This window comes from Amblyomma maculatum, chromosome 7 (assembly GCF_055883805.1).
Source record: "Amblyomma maculatum isolate TAMU_Amacu chromosome 7, ASM5588380v1, whole genome shotgun sequence".
Classification (NCBI taxonomy): domain Eukaryota; kingdom Metazoa; phylum Arthropoda; class Arachnida; order Ixodida; family Ixodidae; genus Amblyomma; species Amblyomma maculatum.
Window position 1 is genome coordinate 90,941,383 of NC_139350.1, and position 22,375 is coordinate 90,963,757.

Sequence of the window (22,375 nt, forward strand, 5' to 3'; positions counted from 1 at the left end):
GCGATTGGCATTTTGCACGAGCCTCTCATGAGCCTCTTCCGCCATGCTAGCTGCACCCTACGGCCGAATCACAGATGTTTCACCAGTATTCCAAAGAGCATGTCAGTTGCGCTTTCAAGGAATGTGGGATATCAAATGCGTTTACAGGCACAAAAAAAGTTTCTACAGAAAGGTGTCTCCAGCAAGGAACTCTCGACAGACGATACACCTACTGGATGATGGTGATCGCGTAAAATCCTAAATCAAAATCACTTCCTAGGCACACACACCGCGCATCTACGTGTGGTGCTGACGTAAACAGGCGCAAGCGTGGCACATGACGGCCGGCAGCTCGTGTGTTCCATCCCACGCCCAGGCTGGAAGCAGCCTACTAGCTTCAGAACAACCGGAGGACCATGTGGCTTCTGTGACTGGCGTGACGAAACTGTGCTGCTCTTCTCACGGTGCATAAAATTCCCTGACCAAGCGTGTCGGTGCAAGAATGGGAGCAACCGCGAAATTTAGTGCAAATCAATACTTTGGTGATCTTTACTTCCTCGCATTATACATGGATGAAAACACTTTCTTTTTTGCTATTCCGAAGTTGCGCCTCATATTATATGCGGGCTTATATTACACGCGGGTTTTTACAGTAACAGTTTTTGGAGAGCTTTCATCTCTCATTTTATGTGAATGAAAACCTCTTTTTTTCTGTTTCTTTGCTATCCTGAAATGACACCTTATACTATATACAGATTTTTGCAGTAGTACATCTTTTTGAGTGTACACTATGTGGTCATGAGTGTCCGCACTGCCCACATGGCTATATATATGTGGACACCCGTGAAATGGTGCAAAGCAGCCAGTCCAATGGTCACTGACAAGAGGAGGAGGTGAAAGCCCACATTATTAGGAGGTATATAGATAATTCTCAATAATCAGAGCTAGACAGAGATTGAAATTTTTCCCCCTGCCTTAGTGGAATTCCCCATGGCTAGGTATAACTTTCCATTGTAGCTGTACGGCTGCACTTGGATGGCTGCTAATGGATCTGAAAACTTGTACGAGTGATGCAGAGTTCAAATTATGGGAAGCCCTTTTGCCATACAATTCGTTTCGTTCCAGTATGGCAAGGTTGTCAGTTCTGGCCAATCAACCTAGTTATTTTATTTCAAAATGCTTCGTCCAAAACAGTGGCTAAAGACAGAAACAGCTCAGTAAGGTCCTTGCCCACATGAATATATAGAAGTGTTTGATTAAACCCGATTCCACTGCATAAAACTTTAAAAAACTAGAAAAGTAATTATAATACAAATCATAAAGCATAATAAATTATAAAACATATTATACATGCATAAAATATAAAAGCAAACATTATAAAAGGAAAATAGAGCTCTCTTGTGACTCATTTTCAACAGTAGTTTCTTCCAAGTAGGCAGCGCTGCCACTGGAAAAGTTAGTGAAAACACATTAACTCAATTTCAAGAACATTATTCTTTACTCAGAGGAGCTGGGCTTTTTGATTCACTTCCACTTTATGTTTGCCAAAACAAGGTGCTGAGAAACATGTTACATGGAAGATTATCACTCATCAACAAGCCACAGCTTATACTCTATGCACAATAGTAACACGTAAAACTTTTAAGTCTTCCGCTTCTTCAGCCGTTTCATATGCTTCAGAGCCTTCCGTGGAACTCCTCGCTGCTGTCGGGCCATAGCCTCATTAAACTTCTTCTTGTTAAAACTGCAATAAAAACAAGAAATCAAACACAATTTAAGGGCAGTTCAGAACCTGCAACACCTGCCGCAAAGACCCTAACAGTGCTAGAAGAGCCTGCCAAACACCCAAACTGTAAAAGCTGGTTAATTTGTCCCAAGTTTATTTGGAAATCCACACACAGTGAAAGCTCATTAATTCAAATTTTCGCATAATTCAAACTACATTACTCGGTCCACCCGAACTCCTTAGAGGTCTGTGCATAAAAAAGCCCTTTAAGGGGAGATGCGGGTCGAAAAACGCGGGTTTTTTCGAAAATGACTGATTTTTTGTTTTTACTTGTTTTGTCAAGTTTAGTATCTCTACCTTCATGAAAATAAAAATCAAAGCTGAGTTTAAACAGGAAATGGGCTGAAATTACGTTTAAAGAGCACACGGTGGCGGTTAAATGACCGAAAGTATGCTATCTTCGAGCGTCCCGCGGTCAGCATAGCGCAGTTGATCGCCGTTGCGGATCACGTGAGGAGATCAGCCAAGCCGCATTCTCCCAATCACAACAGTTGCCCGGCGTCTAAAACGCAAGCAATAATTAAAAAGAGCATGCCTACGGCGCGTTTTTCGAGCGCTGCGACTGGTTTTTAAATCACGTGGTATGAATCGAGCCTCGCCATTGGCCGCCGCGCGCGCGCATGTGGCGAAGCCCACTTGCTGGCTCCATGCTACGTCGAGGTGCGTTTCCGAGTGACGATCGTTCGGCAACTTTATCTTCGTCATGGATGAAGCACAATTGAACCAGCGCAGTCACCGAGGAGTGAAATACCGTTCTGTTCGCAAATATAGAGGACGTTGGCGAAAATCGAAAGAGGAGGCTCGTCCAGTGAGAACTCGACCTGTGGCAGTTAGGCCTAGTGGAACCGACGCCGATCCCTCCAGCGTTTCAGATGCCTCCGAAGAATTTGAAGCGGCATTAGATTGTGTGAGTGCCTCGGAAAAAAAGATTGGGCATTTCTAAAGTGAGGAAATAGCCTGCGAATAGGCGTCATCTGTAGTTACTGACTTGGCAGCGGTGAACGTTCTTGTGGGCGGCGCGATTTGCCCAAGCCAGCGTTCAGGACTTCCAGTATTCGGGAACCGGCCGCAAAGCGCAGACTCGCTTCATTTCTTGAACTACTCTGTGAGAACTCTGCCTGCCCGCAATGTGTGCTTTCCACAACATACTGATTGCGGCGAGTTATGGCATGCAGGGATGCGAGCAAGGATACGAGCAGAGATTGACAGCGGGAGCTCGGATGAAAGCTTCGCCATCAACGTCAAAGCTGCTGTGGCGGCCTGTTTTATAGGAATTGGATGTGAGCAGCTAGTGCGATTTTCCTCAATTATTGGACTCCACAAGCCAATGCATCATAGCTTGGCACATCCAGAGAAATAACAATGCAGAAACAAATGTCCTTGAAGCTGACTGTGGAAGCGAACGCGAATCGCCGCACACTGAAGAAAAAAAGCGCATGTCGGAATCCACTTGCAAGGGTCATGAGAGAGCGACATATGTTGCAGGAAGTTTCTAGTGCCAGTGGCTGTTTATGGACAATTTTCTTCTCTTGTTCCAAAGTTTGATAGGAATTGAAGCCCTCTTTTCTAAATAAACATGCAATTTTAACTTCAAATGCATTTTTCTCAAAATGCAATTTTGGGCAATTTTCAGCATTTGCCCTTCATGTTTTTGGTACTTCTGATGCTCATATCTGAATGAAATTTTGCACACATTTTCTCTGAGGTGTGAGGAGTGTCGTTATCTCTTTCAAGAATAAATACGGATCAAATATTTACAAAAAAAAAAAAATAATTACCACATGGTGGTGTCTTGACAATGTAGACTTGCCAGGTTCAAATTTTTCACGTCATTAGCATATTTTATATGTACTTTAGTATTAGTTTTTGGCACTCTACAGTTTATATGGATCAAAATGAGCCATCAACGATGTGTGTTTATGGAAGTTTAGTATGACAAAGAAGGGGGGCAAAAGAGTGTATATTTTACACACTGTCACTGAACAGAACAAAAACTATGCAACTTACAATAAAACTAATTGCAGATTTGAAATCAGCATAAAAAGCTGAATTATTAACCAGAGTTTCATAGCTCTAACTCAAATATTAAAGAAAAAGTGTCTTCGAGTATCATCTCTCCTTAATTCTAACGCAAGTCGGTTCCACTACGGATAATTCGAATAGCACGCTGGCGCCGCAGCACATGGCCAGAGGAACGCCCCTGCGATAGGGAGGCATAGTTAGATGCTGCGCACATCCAAAACCGGAGACAGAAGATGAAACAAGGTAGAACCATGTAAGAATGGATGAAGCCTAAATGACATGACCGGCGCGACGGCTTGCAAACTAAATACTCGTTAATTTGACCTGTAGTCGGAAATACGGATAAGTGTTTTAGTTACCGCAGTCCCAGCCAACGCCCATAAAAGGCTGTGACGTTAGACAGGTGCTACACAGGTGCTACGAGTCTCCAAACAAAAAACAAAATCATTTTGCAGGAAAAACCTTTTCTTTTTTTTTGTGACAGTCGTACATCCTTCTAACCACCAGCCATAAACAAAAGCGGTCAGCTGCAATCATGGCATTAGCTTTTAACAGCGTTCTCTTCAAAAGCCGTTTGCACTATTACAGGATCCAATGATTGTGTGGCAGTGGACAGTATCAGCACAAATGCAGCATGATAAAGCAAACATAATGAAAACTAAGCCTGCACAAACTGACGAGCGCTGGCAATCTGCCAAGTTGCCCTCTCCCCTCTTTTCCCGCTAGAGCTAACATTGCTGCGCAGCATCTTGGCGCGCTGCCAAGAAATGCGCTGTGGAATGTGGCGGCGCAAAACAGAAGAACACGCTAACGACTTTTTTTTTTAAATTCTCAGTGGCAAAGGGGGTGGGTTCATTATGCAAGAGGGTTGTTACGCGAGTAAATAAGGTAAATTTAGCAAAATGGCAAAAGGGGGGTGGGTTCATTATGCATGAGGGTTGTTACACGAGTAAATACTGTAAATTTAGCGTAATGCAAATGGGTCTTGTCACTTTTATCAAGGTCATTTGATAACTTGAACCTTGGATAATTCGGATTTTTTTCCTGATCCGTGAAGTGCGAATTACGAGCTTTTACTGTATTTCAAACTGCCAGCATAGCCTTAGTCAGCATCTATGTAAGTCTATGGTGTCAGACATTTGCTACTCTGCCTTTTGCATGACCGATCTGTGCATATGCAAAACCCCAGCTGCCTCTGATGAAGCGATCTGTATGGCATTACTCTGCGCTGCTTCCATAAGGAATGCACTGGAAGTGATCTAAATGGCGCTGTCACTCTCAAGTCTTCTCATGCAATCAACTGCGACCAACATGCAAGTAATGAGCTCTTCAAAGAGCTGAGCAGCACGATAAGCTCTTAAGCACATCTACTATGCACATCAGCAAAGAAATGCCAACTGGCGGCAATACCGTAACCGCTTATGCAAAATCAAACTCCAAGATGACATTACGCCTGCAACCGGTAGCCACCGCCTCTGCGCCATGTTCAGCCTACAAACGCGCTGCTCCTTTTTCTGTACAAGTTGTAGTTGCTGCAGTTGGTATCTGCTTCTAACTTTCTTTTATGCCCCGCTTAGTAAGCAGATCGGACATTAGATGAAGGAATGTTCAAAGGCAATACTCAATAAATAAATATTTATTTAGAGAGTGTACACTCTCCTAAGTATGCGGCAAAGAGGGTGGCATCATGATAGCCCGACTGCTTGTTTACATAGCTAAGAAAAGCCCCTGCATGATACTCACTTGAAACAAAATGCAAGTGGCACCACGCTTAGGTGAATATTTTGATATTTGCACGAACAGAAGGTTTACTTAATAACACAACAAGAAGCGCTGATGATATCTGGGAAGGTTTCAGACCTCATGCAGTTTACGGGACGCGCTTGGCTATGCTCGCTTAATCTATTTTCATCCTTTTTTGCTACCAATATTTGATTTTCAATCCGTTTACCCAACAAAAAAAAATTTCAACAACTTGCGTTACACAAAATGGCTGACTTGCTTTAAACAAACGACGACATCAGTGCTCTCAGCGGCACCTTCTGCCACTCTTGGCAGACACCTATACCCTCAAACTGCATCGGCACTTCCTGCTAACAGCGTACTGAGATATAGAATAGTATCAATTTAAAGTCACCACTGACAAGGCACACCAGTGTACCAATTGCAACGAATTTCATTTCGTGCATGTCTCTGCCTATATGTTATCTGCGTGCTTATTATTTTACTGTGTTCTCAAGCCTTACATTTTCATCCTCGTAGCCGTCCGCCCCTGCAGCAAGGATTAGTGAAATATGGGTCATAGAAATACAGAAGACTTCTGGGTAATCAAAGCCAAAATGGCAAGAATCGACAGAAATCCGAGCGAAACAATGTGCGCACAAAATGCACACCTGGCAAGCGGCCGGCAAAGCAACTCAGGGAGAGAAGAAAATGATGGAGGGCTCTGGAAATTTCAACCACCTGGGATTCTTTAATGTGCACTGACATCGCACAGTACATGGGTGCATAACTTTTCACCTCCATCGAAAAGCAGCCACCACGGCTGGGATATGATCCTGCATCCTTAGGCCCAGTAGTCAAGAGCCCTAACCACTGCAACACCACAGCGGGACAGCGCTAATAATCATATTGATATACAGTTTAGTCCACTTATAACGACACCAGATATAACGATATATCGCTTATAACGATCAAAGTCTTGGGATTTATCAGTTTTCCCATTGCCCCTATCCAAAAATAAAACATATATTGATTATCAGCGGCATATCGGATACGGCGATAGCTTTCTGGCCGCTGGAAAGATGTTTACCCCGAAAATTTTATCTGAATCTTTGATAAAAAATAAAATGCTAAGAGAATGATGTGAATACTCAGAGCAGAAAATGGACCAGGTGTAGAGAAATCCGCGAGAGGGCATAGCATACGGTTAGGAAATGAGCACTATACAGTCGACGACAGATTTTTCGGACATGCTTGATTATTCAGACTTTTTCTTGGCCCCAGGACATACCTTATAAAGTCAATGTATTACGCTGCTCAAAATTTCAGACACTCTAAGGAGGGCTATTCGATTTTTCGGACATTCCAAGCGTCAGCCGTCCAACTGCCACACATTTTGAGTGGTGTCGCCGCCATCTTGTTTACCGTTTCCTTCGATAGCCTTGAAACCGGTGTAGGCTAAACACGCTGGATTGAGGCTATATTATTTGCCTAGCAGCTTCCGTTTCCGGGACAACGTCGTTGCCGTCGCTGCTCGCCGCCGGGCTGCTTTTTTTTTTTTCTTTTAGCGTGATTGCTTCGACTATCTGTTCCTCTGTGTGTTTGCCGTGCGTTGCCGAGCGTAGCGAGTAGGCCTAGCCATGGTCGATGCGAGAACTACGTTCTGTCACTACTGTGGCTCGCATTTAATTGAATCGACTTCAGTTCTTCAAGAAGCTGTTTCCAAATTTTATAAGAAATTTTTTTTTTTTTTTTTTTTCGTGCAACGCAACAGCGAGAAGGCACTCAACGGAGTCTGTGTTGTGATTCAGTGCTTGGTGGTTGTGGTGTGCCTCGGCAGTGGGAAAACCTACTCTGTCGATCTGCTTGGAGCACTTAGTACCTTCGCAGATGCGTGGAAGTCTGTAGCACCCACAACGCTGCGCAATTTCTTCCGCCACGCGGGATTTTTGCTGAATGATGAGTCGGCTGCCTTGGACGAGGAGAGCGTCATCGAGCAGCTGCCAGGCAGTGAGCTGTTCATTCACGACCTTCGCACTGCTGGTGTCAAAATTCCATCGGCCGTCTCGTTTTCAGAGTTCACAGACGTGGACCACCAGTTGGAACTGTGCGCTGGGCTTGTAGATGCAGGAATTATTCGCCAAGTGCTTCTGGAGTCTGAGAGCGACGACGACGATGACTCACCTGCAGCAGCGCAGCCGACGCAAGCTGAGCTGATGCAAGCGAAATTCAGGTGGATCTATTAGCACGGAAGCGGAGCGTGATGCAGAAAAGCATGCTTGGCTTTTTCCGGCCTCAAAGTGAATAACAGGCAACAAATTTAGCTTTTTTGGTGCACATTTGTTTTTTCGGACATTTTCGTGGTCTGTTGAGAGTCCGAAAAATCGGTCGTCGGCTGTATAGTTATCTCATTGCTGACACTCCCAGTTGTCGCTGTGCAAATGATTCAGTCGTATCGCCATCGCCCAATGGTGCATCCGTGGAGGATGGTGCCAAGCAAGACAATGGCAATAGCTTTCAAGGCGAAACAGCAGATTCATCGGGATTAACGGCAGGGTTCAAGGTTGCAAGCCGCACGAAAAATACAGGAATTAGCACTTTACGATTTTAACGATCATCAAGGCTATGAGGGTCCAGTAGTTCACCCAGTCGCTGATCAATTTCGTGCACACGAAAAAGACTGCCGCCAGCGTACGCGCTACTGGAAGCGATTATCAAGCTACAGCTGCCACTCAAGCAAGTGCGAATTTCGACCTTTTTAAGCATGCATAAGGCATTTTACGGCTATTTATGTATCTTTTGATAAAGTCTTCGGTGCTCTTTACAATGATTTGCATTGTTCAACCCAATTCACTCATCTCTGGTAAGTAGGCAAGCCTACATGCAGGGGAAAAGTTGTGGGTGCATTCCTTTTTTTTTTTTCCTTTTTTCCTATCAATCCAGATAAACAATAATCAGTTATAATGATAAGATTTTCTGGTTTTCTGAACATCGTTATAGTGGACTGAACTGCATATGATTTATTTTTACTGGGAAAATTGATAAATCTAAAGAATTAGATCAGTATAAGCGATACATTGCTATATCTGGTATTGTTATACAGCCAAATCTCGATATAACAATTCCCATGGGGCCACAAAAAATAATTCCTTATTTTGAAATATCGTTGCAATGAAAAATCTGCGGTTATAAGCCAGTGGTCAAAGCTAGGTATGAAAATGATGCACCTTGGCAGTAGGCACGTGTGTAGACAAGCAAAACAACAAATGAAAATGTTGCACTAACTTCAAAGCTCATTTATTTGAAGAAATCAGTTATTTTCTTTGGCCGCGTGCCGCAAACACGGCCATGCACTACATTACACCACTACAGCACATACACCTTTCACTTTGCACAACACCTGGATAAAGGTACCGAGCTTGTCCATGTGCAAAAAAAAAAAAAAAAACCATCAGAATTCAATATGACCTCATCTTCAGTGCTCCCTGAAGTTTGAAAATCTTGTCTCAGCTTTTCAAAATGATTGCAGCGGTCGATGGAGTAAGGCTACCTGTCTGCAGAGGCCGATTCGCCTTTTTCCTGCATAGCTTTTTTTGCAGTGAAAGCTGCTTTCCTATCTTGATAGCACTTTGCTGGCCGGAGTCGACAGATCCCACATAAACTTCGCAATAAGATAATGAAACAACAAAAAAAAATAATTAAAGAGCACTGCAGAATATGCATTAAAGTAATGTGAAAGCATAGATGCTGCTGTTGGTTGCTTGTGGCTGCTTCTAGTTGCTTAATTTACTTCTTGTTTACCCATTTTAGTCTTTGGTACTTTCACATTGCACGCCAATCCCTTCCTATGCCCTTGTTTGACTCTACTTCCGGTTGTGTGATGTCACATCCTTGATGTCACCCTAACTGAATGACTATTAATTAACTATTTTAGTCTTTGGTACTTTCAAATTGCGCGCCAATCCCTTCAAATGCCCTTTTTTGGCTCCTAGCGCGCGCGCTCCTATCCACGCCACTGCCCGCTTCTTCATCTATATCGGCTGATCATGATCACGGGCATGGCGCAGTTGGTTAATGGCTCATCGTTGTCTGTCACGCTTTTGCGGTGGCTCTAATACTTAAAAAACAAATTAGTAAACTTTGTCTTCCACAAGGGAATCAAACCTTTTTCCCTTGGAACCTTAGCCCAGTGCTTTACCACTGCCACGCCCCGGATCTTGAAACGCTCTTCATAATTCCCCTCGTCTACAGTGAGAATGATAGCGAGATTCCACGAGTGAAAGATACTGTGCCTTTCCTTTCCTGTAGACGAATTATAGAGCGCCAGGAATTTTAATGCGTTCAATGAAATGCTGGTTGTATTCGACAAGGGGTGCGCAATGTACCGTCATGACAGGTCATGATGTCACACGGCGATTCATGCATATACGAAGCTGATCCCACCGGGCATCCGATCTAAGCATCCGTGCGCCCTTTCATTTGCCACTTCCACGAACGCCGCACCACACAGCAAACAGAAGCAGACCCAAATGCCTAGAGAGGCGTTAGTACAGCAGACATCAGCGGCGTTTGAAATTGGTTAACAGGATAGAAAAGACGTAGTATCTGTCACAGTTCTCCACGTACACATGTACCATGCCATAAAGGAAGGGAGGAATGTGAAACAGTAGTCACCCTCTTTACTCAAAGCATCATTCACCGCCACATTCGCAACAAATGCGTAGCAGATGCAGAACTCAGACTTTCGCCTTTCACCACTTTAGTCGCCAAAGTGTCTCATAATTTTTATTGAGTACCCAGCTCATGTGTGCATTGGTTCTTCTATTGTGGTAGCTCACCCATGCGCTGGCGTCAAAGTAATATACTGCACGTCGCCTTGCGGCGCGGCTGCGATGGGGGCTGCACGCTCAGCACAAATAGAAAAACAACAAAAAAGATCTGCATGAATAACATACTTGCTGTGCACCAGCTTAAAATGAAAATACACTGCAAAATATATCGTGCTATTTTGCCTGACTTGGCAAAATTTTTGATGGCTTCCCTGACATTTCCTTGATTTTTCCTGGTGCATGAAATTTCCCTGACAATTCCTGGTTTTCCCGGTTGCTAGACACCCTGTCAGAGGAATGGAGGTTCAATTCCCGGTGGAGACTAATTTGAATAATTTTTTTTTTTAATTAGGAGGAGTCGCACACCTCTTAAGCATTGCTAGACAACGCTGGCAGAGCTTGGTGAGGGGGCTGCGCTGCTGGCTGCGCTGCTGGCCTTGGCTGTGACGTCATGCGCATGCGCAGAACTAGGCTATGTGGAGGCACGCGAAGCTGCGGTCTGACGCAGATACGGAAGCGTTCCCTTAAAAAAACAAACAAATAAACAACAACAACAAAAAAAAGTCCTGCACGCGTGAATGGCCCGAACGACTGACCAGTGAACGCCACACAACACAGGCAGGCGGCTAGGCCTGCTGGCTACTGCATATTAAATCAGAGCTTTGTAGTGGCGCTAGGAGCTAGCGCTAGATATGCTGATGACAGCTACAGCCCACGGACCATACACACAGAAATAGCAGTGTCTGTGTCACGCTGAGCTGCGGCACTGTTAATTTTATATGGCTCATAATACTGATGTTCCTAGATTATAGAAGAAAAATAAAATATGTACATTATTCTGAAATATACGCTATATTGAAATTCGCAATTCTGAAATAGCTTTACATTGAAAACAAAGAAAATCTGCCAGGGATACTTAAAACATTCGTTAATTTGAAAAACTCATTAATGTGGTGTTCATAGTAACGAGAATTCACTGTAAGTGAATTACCCCATACTTTACAGTGGCACAATACTGGCCAATTTCTAGTAGCTCAAGGAAATTGTTGCACCACTTTGATTTAAAGAAAGCAGGGGTACTTATTTCTTAGCGAAAAAATTGTAGGAACGCTCAAACGTCACCTTTAAAGGGTATAACCTGACAGCATCAATGGCCAAAGCTTCTCTTGCAGATTTACTTTCCTGTAGATGCAACTGCTGCTCACTAATAGCTAATCCTCAAATTTCTATCTCTATTATCCCACACGCAATATTCATTAGCATACAGTCGCAAGCTGTCCACTTATGTGAAAGACTTCTTCACAAAGATACAAATCCCCATTTTAACTGAGCCGTACAGACATGCCTGCGGGGTCTAGGAGTAGCGTGGCTAATTCAGGATCTCAAAGGAAAGGCCTGAGCTGACAACACCTGCCATGTCATACTACCCGACCATGTCACCATGTCACACGTCACCACAAACTGTTCGCGATGCGTACATACAGCGCGGCTGGCGATCGCGGAGTCAACGATGTACAGTTGGTGTGCAGTGCTCAAGGTTGCGGTCGCAGTTTGCGCATTCATATCATCCGTTGTGGCGTGGGAGTGTTCGGACCATCCGAAATTTTGCACATTGTACACAATGCACTCTGGCCGGGGAATTTCGCGAATTCGTATCAACCGGATTCGCATCACCAAGATTTTACTGCATAACAAAAGCCTCAATATAACGAAGTTACAAGGAATACATAACATAATTCCCATTAAAGACCATGTATATTTTATCTCTATATAACCAAGTAAATGTCTGTAATTTCATTACAACGAATTCAGACAAGTAAATTTTACCCGGAAGGACAAAAATTTCCCAGGCGGCGAGGGCCAAGGGAAAAGTGTTGCCAGCGCACGAGACTTGGGTTACCCACGCGGACGGGCCTCCTGGAGCGCGCGGCATTCGCTCCCTACAAGCAAGAGATAAGCGATAAGCTGCTGGAGTATCCGCGCCCTCGCCTCCTGCTTTTTTTTTCCTCTCCCTCTGTCTTTTTGCTTCGTCACAAATGGAGGAGAGCAGTGGCTCCGCCCCCCCCCCCCCCCTCCTTTCCTGCTCTGCTCACTCCTTTGCTGCGATCCAAAGAACCTCTTCCCCATGCCTGCGGAGGCTGATGCGTCACCGTGCACGCCCATCTGTCATTGGCCCTTTCTCGCACGGCTCTCGCGCAGCCGCCGCTCCCGCAGTCGTTTGTGCACTGCTTGCCGCTCTGTTTGCAGATTCCAACTCTCCTTCGCTTTGGTTTCCCGTGTGCGTTGCTGTAGTCACTGCTTGTACGCTGCTTTCTGCTCAGTTTGTCTATTCTTCTCCATGACTTTCCTTCACTTTGATTTCCCGCGTGCGTTACCGCCATAAGTGGTTGTAAGCAGAAAGCGCTTTCACTCAAGCGAAAAGCGGCAATTGTGGAAGCAGTTTCGAGAGGCGAGAAAAAGAAAAAATGGAGATCGACACGTTCAGTGCGTCTGAAGGATGGTTCACTAGCTTCAAGGAAAGGCACGGACTGGTTTTTCGGACCGTCTGTGGCGAGAAAGCAGCGGTGGACGAATGTTGCATTGCTGACTAGAAGGAAACCGAACTTCCCCAGTACCTGGCTCGTTATGAAGCTGCTGACGTGTTCAATGCGATGAGACTGCGTTTTTTTTAAAGCCTTATCAGACAAAACCATCACATTTAAGGGGGGACGCGGGTCTTAAACTGGTCAAAAATAGGCGAAAAATTGATTTTGAGAAAAACGCATTTTCGGAATGTTTGTACCTTTGAGCACTAGCCTTCAAAATATCAACACTGAATTCGGTCGGGAAATACGATAAAATCGACTTTTAAAACGCCACGGGAGCCTCGAAATGGCCAAAAAGAGGTGAAAATTGTTCGAACTTCCCGCGCGCGCCGCGGGTGAAGCAGCCGGCAGGTCGCCGCCATCTTGGACTTGTTTTGAAGTTTGTTTCTTTGTGCGCATTTTTCGGCATCTCCAAATGACGTCGCTTAAACAGAACGACCGCCGTCGCGGGTTTTCCGAAAGCCGTTTCCGATCCGCTGATTGGCTGGAGCGCGCGCTCGCGAAGCGAGCCCCTCGTCTCGCGCTTCCCATTGGCCAGCGCGACCGACCTGCCATTTTTTTTTTTTAACGTTCTTCGTCGTAGCTGCTGCTTCGCTCGTTTATGGTGCGCTTTCGCGATCTTATCAGTCGTTCCCGCATCTGGTGCTGGTCTTTAAACGTAGCTTGGTGGACGTAGCCGTATCAGGAGTGTATTGAAAACGGAAGCGCCTAGCGAGTGCGCGTCGAAGAACGAGTACGGCGGCTGCGCTGCCAGGGTCGCGCGGCGTGTTCTCGACCTAGCTGCAGCACGTCCGGCGGCATATAATCGTTTGCGATCGGTTCAGAGGCGTCAAAGATAACATCGATAGATTTAACTGTTCAGCTGATACTCATGGCCCCTACCAACGCTACCACTTCGTTGCTTTTTATCGCGTCGCTTCAGACGACAGGCGAGCCTGACATGCCGTCGCCGGTTTCGTTCTTTTTTTTTTTTATTATTATTATTATTGCCGAAGTTATCGCGTCGCTGCGATCAAGGGGTGTGAAAGTTCGAGCTTTAGCTCCAGCAAGGGACCCCGCGTGCGGCCCTGCATGCGCTGTACAGCAAAGTTTCATTCTGGAACATTAGCCAATTTATTAGGTCATTCTAGTATGCCGCTGTGTTCTAGCCTTCAACTTTGTGCAAGTTTATTAATATTGCAAGACCGTTTTATCGTAATTTTGAGTATTTGTTTGCCTTGAAGGGCACTGCCACAGGCATTTGAAGTGGTAAATTAAGCTTCTCACGCTGGTTCTAGTGGCGGTATATTTAGACTTTGTGGCAAGCTTTTACCAGTATTTGGGGAGGGTACTATTATATGTTTAGTATATAGCCTTTTTCATAAGAAACAAAGCCTCACAACGATTCCATTTATATTACCATAGCTGCAGTGTAGCAAAATTAAAGGTCTCAAAATGCAAATAAGTTTTTCTCAGTGCTGTTTCTGGACACTGCACTCAGCCTTACTGTGCTTTTTCTCTACATTGTCGCCGAGTGACAACGACAAATTTAGCATCACTGCAGTCATATTGAAAAGATCAGGGGGTGATCCAACACTTACATCACTCTATCGAGGTTTTTGCAAATTGACATTTAAATAATATTGCATATCAAAAAATTTTGCTGATTTTCTAATGGCATACACTACCTTGGCCATGGGTAATGGTGATAGCTTCAGTTTTAGTTGACATATTCAAAATCCAAAGACAGTTTTGGAAATGGGAAGAGCATGACATTTTTGGTGAAAAATATCACAGTGAGGCTACTGATTGTTCAAGTTATAATATGTGGTCAAACTTCAAATGCCGTTTTCTCAGTTTCATATTTTTGGTCGATCTCTACAGTCTTACACAGGGTTTTGATAACTTCTTTTTAGTTCACACAAATAACTTTGGTACCATTTTCTTCAGAGAGAAATGAAGTACCCGATGACATTTTTAATTTTTTAGATTAGGCAATGGATAAATGTCAATTTGAGATTAGCTTAATGAGTTCGTTTCAAATAATGCAGCCTTTTACTCTCACCATAATATGTGAGGATAACGTGCCTTTTTGAGGAAAACGAAGGATGTCATCGGGTATGGGAAGACTTTGGCTATCAATCCATGTAATTAAAAGCAACAAAATGCAATGAGAAAGTTCATTAAAGCTGCGTAAGAAATTCACTAATTATGCTCTGGACTTTGTTAGATAACTTTTGATCTAAGACCACCAGCTCAATTGTAATCACATTTTTGAAATCAGGAGAGAAAACCACATCTGTGTGCAAAGTTTCATGAAATTCTAGCCATAACTAAAAAAGTTAGTTTTAAGACCCTCGTCTCCCCTTAAGGGTGACCGTGCATTGGAGGCAAGAGGAGCAAGGGTGCTTCTCGCTTCAAACATGTTGGGCACAGAGCGCCTGCTGCTCCTTGTCATCGGGAAGGCAAACCCCCCAAGATGTAATCGGAAGGCCTGGATGACCTCCGAAATCTTCCAAACTTGGCTGCGGCAGCTCGACCACCGCTTTTCGGCTAAAAAGCGGAAGGTTTTGATTGTAGTTGACAACTGCAGCGTGCACACCAGTGTGACGGAGTTGGAGTGCATCGAGCTGGTATTTCTGCCTCCAAACACGACAGCGGCTCTGCAACCGCTGGATCAAGGAATAATCAAGCCCGTAAAAAGCAGATACCGAAAGCATGTGCTGGAGCGAATGCTACTGTACAAGGAGGCAGGTCGAGATTATGAGCTAAACCTTCTCGGCGCTATTCACATTTTAGCATGTGATAGCGAATTCTTTCAGGCACAGTGGATTAGTTCGCCCCAACGACTGTGACCGTCCTGATGAAGCCATCTCAGAAGACACCCCAGAGCACACTGAACAAATGGATGACAAAGAGGCCAGGCGGTTGGAGTTTCTCCTTCCTAGTGGTGTTCAGCTTGATGAGTACATCGCAATAGACGATGTTGCCATTGCTGGCATGCTGACCGATGAAGACATTTTACAGGAAGTTCTAGATGAAACGAAAATTGTTCCGATGATAACAATAATGAGCAGCCACTGCCGCGATGTCACACTGTGCAAGAGGCTGCCAAGGCCCTCGCTGTACTGGAAGAATTTTGTGTGGGATCACGTGACGATGAGCATGCGCACCAAGCACGCGCACCACCACTTGATGGTTGAAGAGAATTGTTGTCGCGAAAATTCCGCCAAAGAAACGAACTAAAATAACACAGTTTTTCATGAAGTAAAGGTTTTTGTATGCAAACTACATTTTTATTGTTATTTTCATGGTAAATTAAATAATCCGGAACTCGGTTAACTCGGAAAGTTTTGCCAGTCTCTTGAGATCAGGATTAACAAGGCTTTACTGTACCTGCCAAAGCCATGTTTGAGAATTTTCGCTTCCAATGCCAAATTTCCTTCAATTCTGCTACAATTCAACTTTTGGTAGCGGAATCGATTGGCATGTGAATTAGCGAATATATTTTCCAACCAATACCAAAAACTGCCCTAGATCGCGCAAACAGGCCGGCTCAACATAAAGCTCGATCACTCCCCCCCCTCTGCCATTCAATTTTGAACTCCTTTAAAAAAAATAAAAAGATTGACTCACATGCAGCAGTGTACATTAGTTTTGATGGTGGTTAAGTCTACTCGCACACAGAGTACCATGCAGCAGTGTCTACAGAATGCAGAGATTAATTTATTGCTTTGAGCCCTTATGGTGTTAGCAAGCCATTAAAGACTGGCTGAAGCCTGCGATGCAACACATGCTGCCGATGGAATTACTGGTTTCACTTACCGCCTAAACTCAGCATCAGCCAACAATTCTTCGACCATAGTCTGCTTGCGGTCCTTCTTGGGCACCCTGGCATGGTAGAAGTCGGCTGCCGAGTCCATCACTGTCCCCACCTGGCAGTGCACAAGGACCGGTAAAGTCAACATAACTCTGTGCCATTTTACCATGAACTACAGGTTCAAAATGGCTTGTTCCACACACTCTTTGCATGCCTGTGCGTTGCACATTTTCACAAATTCAGCAGGTTCTTCCCTGCCTCGCCTCGCCTTTGCAAGGTGGGGAAAGATAGTCCCGAACCCACAGTGAGGGCACACAACATCAGTGAGGCTGTCTGACATGCAGAACTCATGCCTGCTTTACGTCTAGCAGCGCCCTCTATACAGGCGACTGTGCTGTGTCTAAAAACATAAATCCCATGGAACAAACAGACCAAAGAACAAGCTTCACAGCTCAGTTAAGGCTGAGGACAGCAAAGTTCCACAGTGTGCCAACACGGGCTGCATCAGCAGCATGAAGCAAAGTTCTTGGCTGTTTGGCTCCCTTGGATCAGTAGCTGAACACTTTAACCCCTGAGCTACTACTGAGGAGCCATGATGCACTTTCATAAATACAAGTGACTTTTACACACAAAATAATAAAAATTTGGTTGCCCAAACTATGGGGCTGCCATTAACACCAGGTTTTTTTACGTTTATTAGTGCTTAGCATAATTTATTTGGTTAATAGGGTTTAATGTCCCAAAGTGACTCAGGCTATGGGAGTCGGTGTAGACCACCTGGGGCTAATCAAGGGGGGACATGGCTCTTTGCGGCCGAAAATTGGTCTAAAAATCAGATTTTCAACTTCATTTTCGCTGTCCCGAGACGTTTCCGCAGCTACATGCTAATTTTGGTTGAAAAATACCATCTATTTCGCACGTTACAGCGTTCCAAAGTTGTGAATCTGAACGCTTGGGCCTTTAAATTGAGGTCGAATGACACAGAGTTTTGATCGGCCGCAGATCGAGAAATACGCGCTCCACCAGCGTCATTTTTGTCTCATTCGAAAGATCGTGATGCAGGCTATTCCCGAGTTACGATTGGCATCTGTGAGCGAACACCCGAGGCGGAAAACAAAGGGAAAAAATTGCACCGAAACACGTGCTGCTATTGGGCTCCGAAGGCATGTGACCCAAATGACCACTTTTGGTTGGCTGCCGGCGTCGACCACTTGCGGCCTGGCACCATTTTGAAAAGGTCGCATTGTCGGGCCTAGCTCGTTTAGCAATGCTCCATCGACGGGACCACGGCGTAAAACATGAAAAATTTGGGCTCGATCGTCCTACTGGCCTAAAAAGCAAAGGTTGAGATAAGAGGCGCGCCAGTGACGAAGCGCAGACGCTCCGCAATGGGCCGATAGTAGCGATAAGGGCATAGCGGGTGGTGCTCGGCACGACAGGAGAGCGAACGATTTACTCGAAGCGATTCCTGCCGCGTATGAGCATCGCAATCATGACGATGCAGATTAAAAAGCGATACCTAAGCAGTTTTCACGGGCGCGACAGATCGGAGCACTCAGAAAAGTTAGTGGCGCGGCGGCAGCTGCGGTCGCGAAATGGCATCACACGCGGCATGCAAAATCGCAAACATTGTCGAAATAAATTTCCTTCTGAGTCGAAGGGCATTTATCCCACACCAAAAGTCAGTCATAACTCATCTTATCAAGTTGCTGTTAGCCTTGGTAATTTAAAAATGTGCCTAAAACATATTTTCGCTAATTTCTCAAAATCGCATTTTGGACACAGTCACTATTTTGGAGCAGCAATATCTCGGCTTCAAACTTTCTTCCAAATCATCTTAGAAGGCTCATTTATGCATTATTGCAGTCCGTTGATGATTCTAGACCATTTAAGAATCAAAATCTTCTCAAGGTCGAATGTTTACTAACCATGCTTCCTTCAAACAAAAGACCAGTTTTCCTTATTATATATAAGACTACCTGCATTAGGTAAAAACAGTTTGCAGTTTCGGAATGAGCACGAGAAAATGCACAAATGGTGCAAATCTGGTGCAAATCCGACCATAAATAAAAAAATCCTTTTTTCTTGTTTTCTCAAAACATTCATTCTTGATTTCTTGCTCATTTGCGGAAGTGATATCTCTGCCTTTAATGGAGGTAGAACCATAAATTTTGTTGTGGCATGTAGCTAAAAGTGCAAAGCACACAATGTTAGGAATAAATTTTGCAATTTACGTTTCAAATGCTTTTCAATTTCGCTCTACACCAGACAGTAGGGCACCTACATTTGGAACAGTGAACTTTGAACTGCTACAACATCGCTAAGATTTGTTATATCAGAAAAATACTCCTAACATTGTATTCCTTACGCTTTCTAGTACCTAGCAAAGTGTCCATGTGAATTTTTTGTAGCGCGGTTATTTTTTCATTGTTTCTGCAAATTATGAACAATTAATTTCACTTATCTTTGGAGCTTATTGACCAATCGGAAAAATAGTTACATAGTTGAAATCAATGCAAGAAATTGAATCATAATAGTACCAAGTTTTATTAGGTTTAGTCAAAAATTAAGAAAAATAGCTTTAAGAGCCATGTCCCCCCATAATGTGCACTGGAATCGCACAGCACATGGGTGCCTTGCTTTTCACCTTCATCGAAAAGCGGCTGCCGCGGCCGGAATCCATCCCACATCCTTGGGTATAGCAGTCGAGCATCCTAACCACTGCGCCATTGCAGTGAGGCATTTTTAGTGGTGGCTAGCAGTGCGGGACTGCATCAATTGATTCCGCACCTTCTGTAAAACCTTCATTACCGAGCTATTTTGCTACACTGCATATCCAATTATACCTCAGTGCAACAACTTCAACGTAATGAAGTCCTCGATGTAATGAAGCATTCCCTTTTCCAAGCTCTCTGCCCACAGACCACATTATACTGCTATTTTCAATACTATAATAAAGCATATTTTGCTGCACCTTCAACATAAAATTTTGCCGGTGGCTCGAAATGAGCCTGAGGAAAATTTGTACCACAGGCCTGAGTAGCTGAGCAGAATACATATCCATGCACATATCAAAGTGGATACTGCCCACCTGGCAGGTATTGAATGCACCACCCAATACGCCAACAGGAGCAGGACAGGGCAAGGCTGGCGTGGGTGTTTGCCCAGCTTGCCATCTCATGTCCCTTTGACCAAAATCAGCACTGAATGCGTCGTGCTGTCCGAGCTAAAGGCATCGAGCCGCCACATTTATTGCATTTATAGATGCTTAAAAACCTTGCCAAGTGAGCTGGAAGGGTCAGCTCATGACGAGCACTGCAGAGTAAGGAAAAAAAAGCGTCACATAGGAAAGCCACACACAAGCCCTTGCAGTGTTTGGCTACCTTACATGCCATCCTTTTTTTTTGCACTACAGTAACCGTCATGAACCATTACCAACGGGATCAGACTTGTGCCCTACTTAAGGGCGAGTAGCATCAGTGCACATATGGCAAAATTACTTTTGGAAAGAAATTAAATTCCATTACTAATTACTACTGACAACAAGTAATGACACTGAAATACAATCATTTGCAAAAAAGTAATGCAATTATTTACACTACTCTGCTGTTTTCATGCATAATTATTTCAGATTCAATTTACTGCACTGGAGAAGCTACTGTGATTCTAGAAGGCGTGCCCATGAACATGCTGAATAGCTGCTCTTCTGATGAAAATTGGGGCAGCCTAGTGTCCTACATCAAAGGTCGTTCATCCTTACGTACCATTCACTCAAGTCACTGATATTGCTTTCAAATGGCAATGAAGTTTCACACCCGATGCGCCATGCTGGTGCCCTTTACATGCATTCTTTTTTTTTGTTGCGAAAGCAACACTATGCCAGCCAGCTCGGCTCGTCGCGTATGCTCATATGCCATAGCCACAAATGGCAGGCGCAACGAAAACCTGGCAGGAGCTGCCAACTTGGGTATCTCGTTTCACATGGGACGGTTATGTCAGAATCAGCCCGCCAGGACCCTGGTATTCACCCTATAGGCCACTAAGGCACGCTCATGCGGCTTGGTCAAAGCGGGGTTTTATATGTGGGCTGGTCCGTCCAGCCCACCATAGTAACCGGGGTGTATATATCTTCCCAGGCCAGCTTTGAAACTGCGTTCGGCATTCTGGCTACTGGAATGCCTAGCCGAACTGAAAAGGAGTTAGTTGTCATGACAGGGGACTTTAATAAAGACAAGGACTCCGCCTTTGTTCAAGCTGCAGAGGAGCAGTTTTACTTGAGTTGAGCCAGCATCAACCTCAAACCACCACACATTGTTTTATACAGAGCCTCGGCAGAAACACATCGTCACCAGAGTGAAAACCAAGTCCCACTACTTCGCTGATCATCGGGTCATCATTGGTATAAAAAATAAAAGCCTAGTCGTTACCTCAACAGTTTGTCTTGTCTATACAATAGAGCTAAATCACACCCTTAACCAAAAGCTACAACCACAAGTGTAGCCATGCAGCCGTTGCTTTCGCAATTCAACTAGGGTTAACCAGAGCTAAACCATAGCCAACTTTTTTTTGCGTGTACAAAAACCTTTCATTTCTCCCCTGTTCTGCGATTTCCACTGCTCATGAGTATAAGCATTGTGTACCATTGCGAATGAAGTTAGTTGAGAGTCGGCGCACGTCTTGTGCCATCGTTTCTTCTGTCTACATGTTTTTCGCACTTTCTGATGCAATGAAAGGTGCACTCTCTTGATTTTGAAGGATTCACTGCCGTCCTGAGAACTGGGACAGCTCGCTGCTTTGGTCTCTCACTAATTAGCATGTAAAAAAAAAATCTCGCAACACTTCATACGCTCAGTTTTGCACCAAACCTTACACCTTAACCAGCCTCAGCAGTTCTCTCCCGAAGAAGAGACAGTAAAAGAAACACCCCAGTCAAACTCAAAATGCAATGTGCACAGTTTTTAGTCTTCCCACCAAACTGTGGCCCCATTCTATGTTCCCCCTAGTTAAATAAAAAAGTTCTTCCTCCTCGAACCTGTGCTCACTACAGTTAAACTATGTAACGAACCTCCATGTAGCAAATTCCTCGATATTATACTTACGTTTTTCGATTCCCCAATTGAAGTGCATGTATTTGAAAACTCCATGTAATGAACATGTCGTGGCGATTGACCTTGATATAACGAACTCGCAGCACTGCCTATCTCTTAGCTAGTGCCGAGTCACTGGAAATTTGGCACAACCCCGCAAATTTCAGGACGATAAAACACGAACTGAAGTGAGAACTAGAACGCCTACTATAGCAACGAGCGACCGCAGTTGATACAGTGCTTCGCGTTTCAGCGTCGATGCCCCATCTGCTTGGCAGACGCAGCAGACTCTGCAGTCTCCGCTGCTTTTGCTGTTGGAACATGGCACTACAATAGTTCATGGTTAAAAGCTATCAAAAATAACAACGGGGCAAGCAGTGCGCTTCCATCGCTGCCACGCGGTTGCTCACGGGCTCCTGCGTGTTGTAAGCGGGTAGGGAGCTGCGGAGCGCGCTGGCGATGCGAGGCCGACTCATTTTCCTGGGGCAACGATGTTGGGCGAGTGCGCGCGTGGTGGCGGTGCCAACGCAAGTGCTCGCCCCCAGAATGATTCCTCCTCCACCTCC

At 44.6% G+C, this 22,375-nt stretch overlaps 1 protein-coding gene across 2 annotated transcripts in view; it reads right to left on the reverse strand.

Moving 5' to 3' along the window:
• Positions 1-1,353: 1,353 nt before the first annotated feature.
• Positions 1,354-22,375, reverse strand: part of LOC146183937 (deoxynucleotidyltransferase terminal-interacting protein 2) — a 47,089-nt gene continuing 26,067 nt past the window's right edge. For both annotated transcript variants that reach the window (XM_084609249.1, XM_084609250.1), the window contains 2 exons: positions 16,728-16,837; positions 1,354-1,723 (listed from right to left, as the gene is read on the reverse strand). In XM_084609249.1, the coding sequence (XP_084465375.1) occupies positions 1,621-1,723; positions 16,728-16,837 (213 nt within the window). In that variant the 3' untranslated portion in view covers positions 1,354-1,620. The remainder of the gene's footprint in view (positions 1,724-16,727; positions 16,838-22,375) is intronic.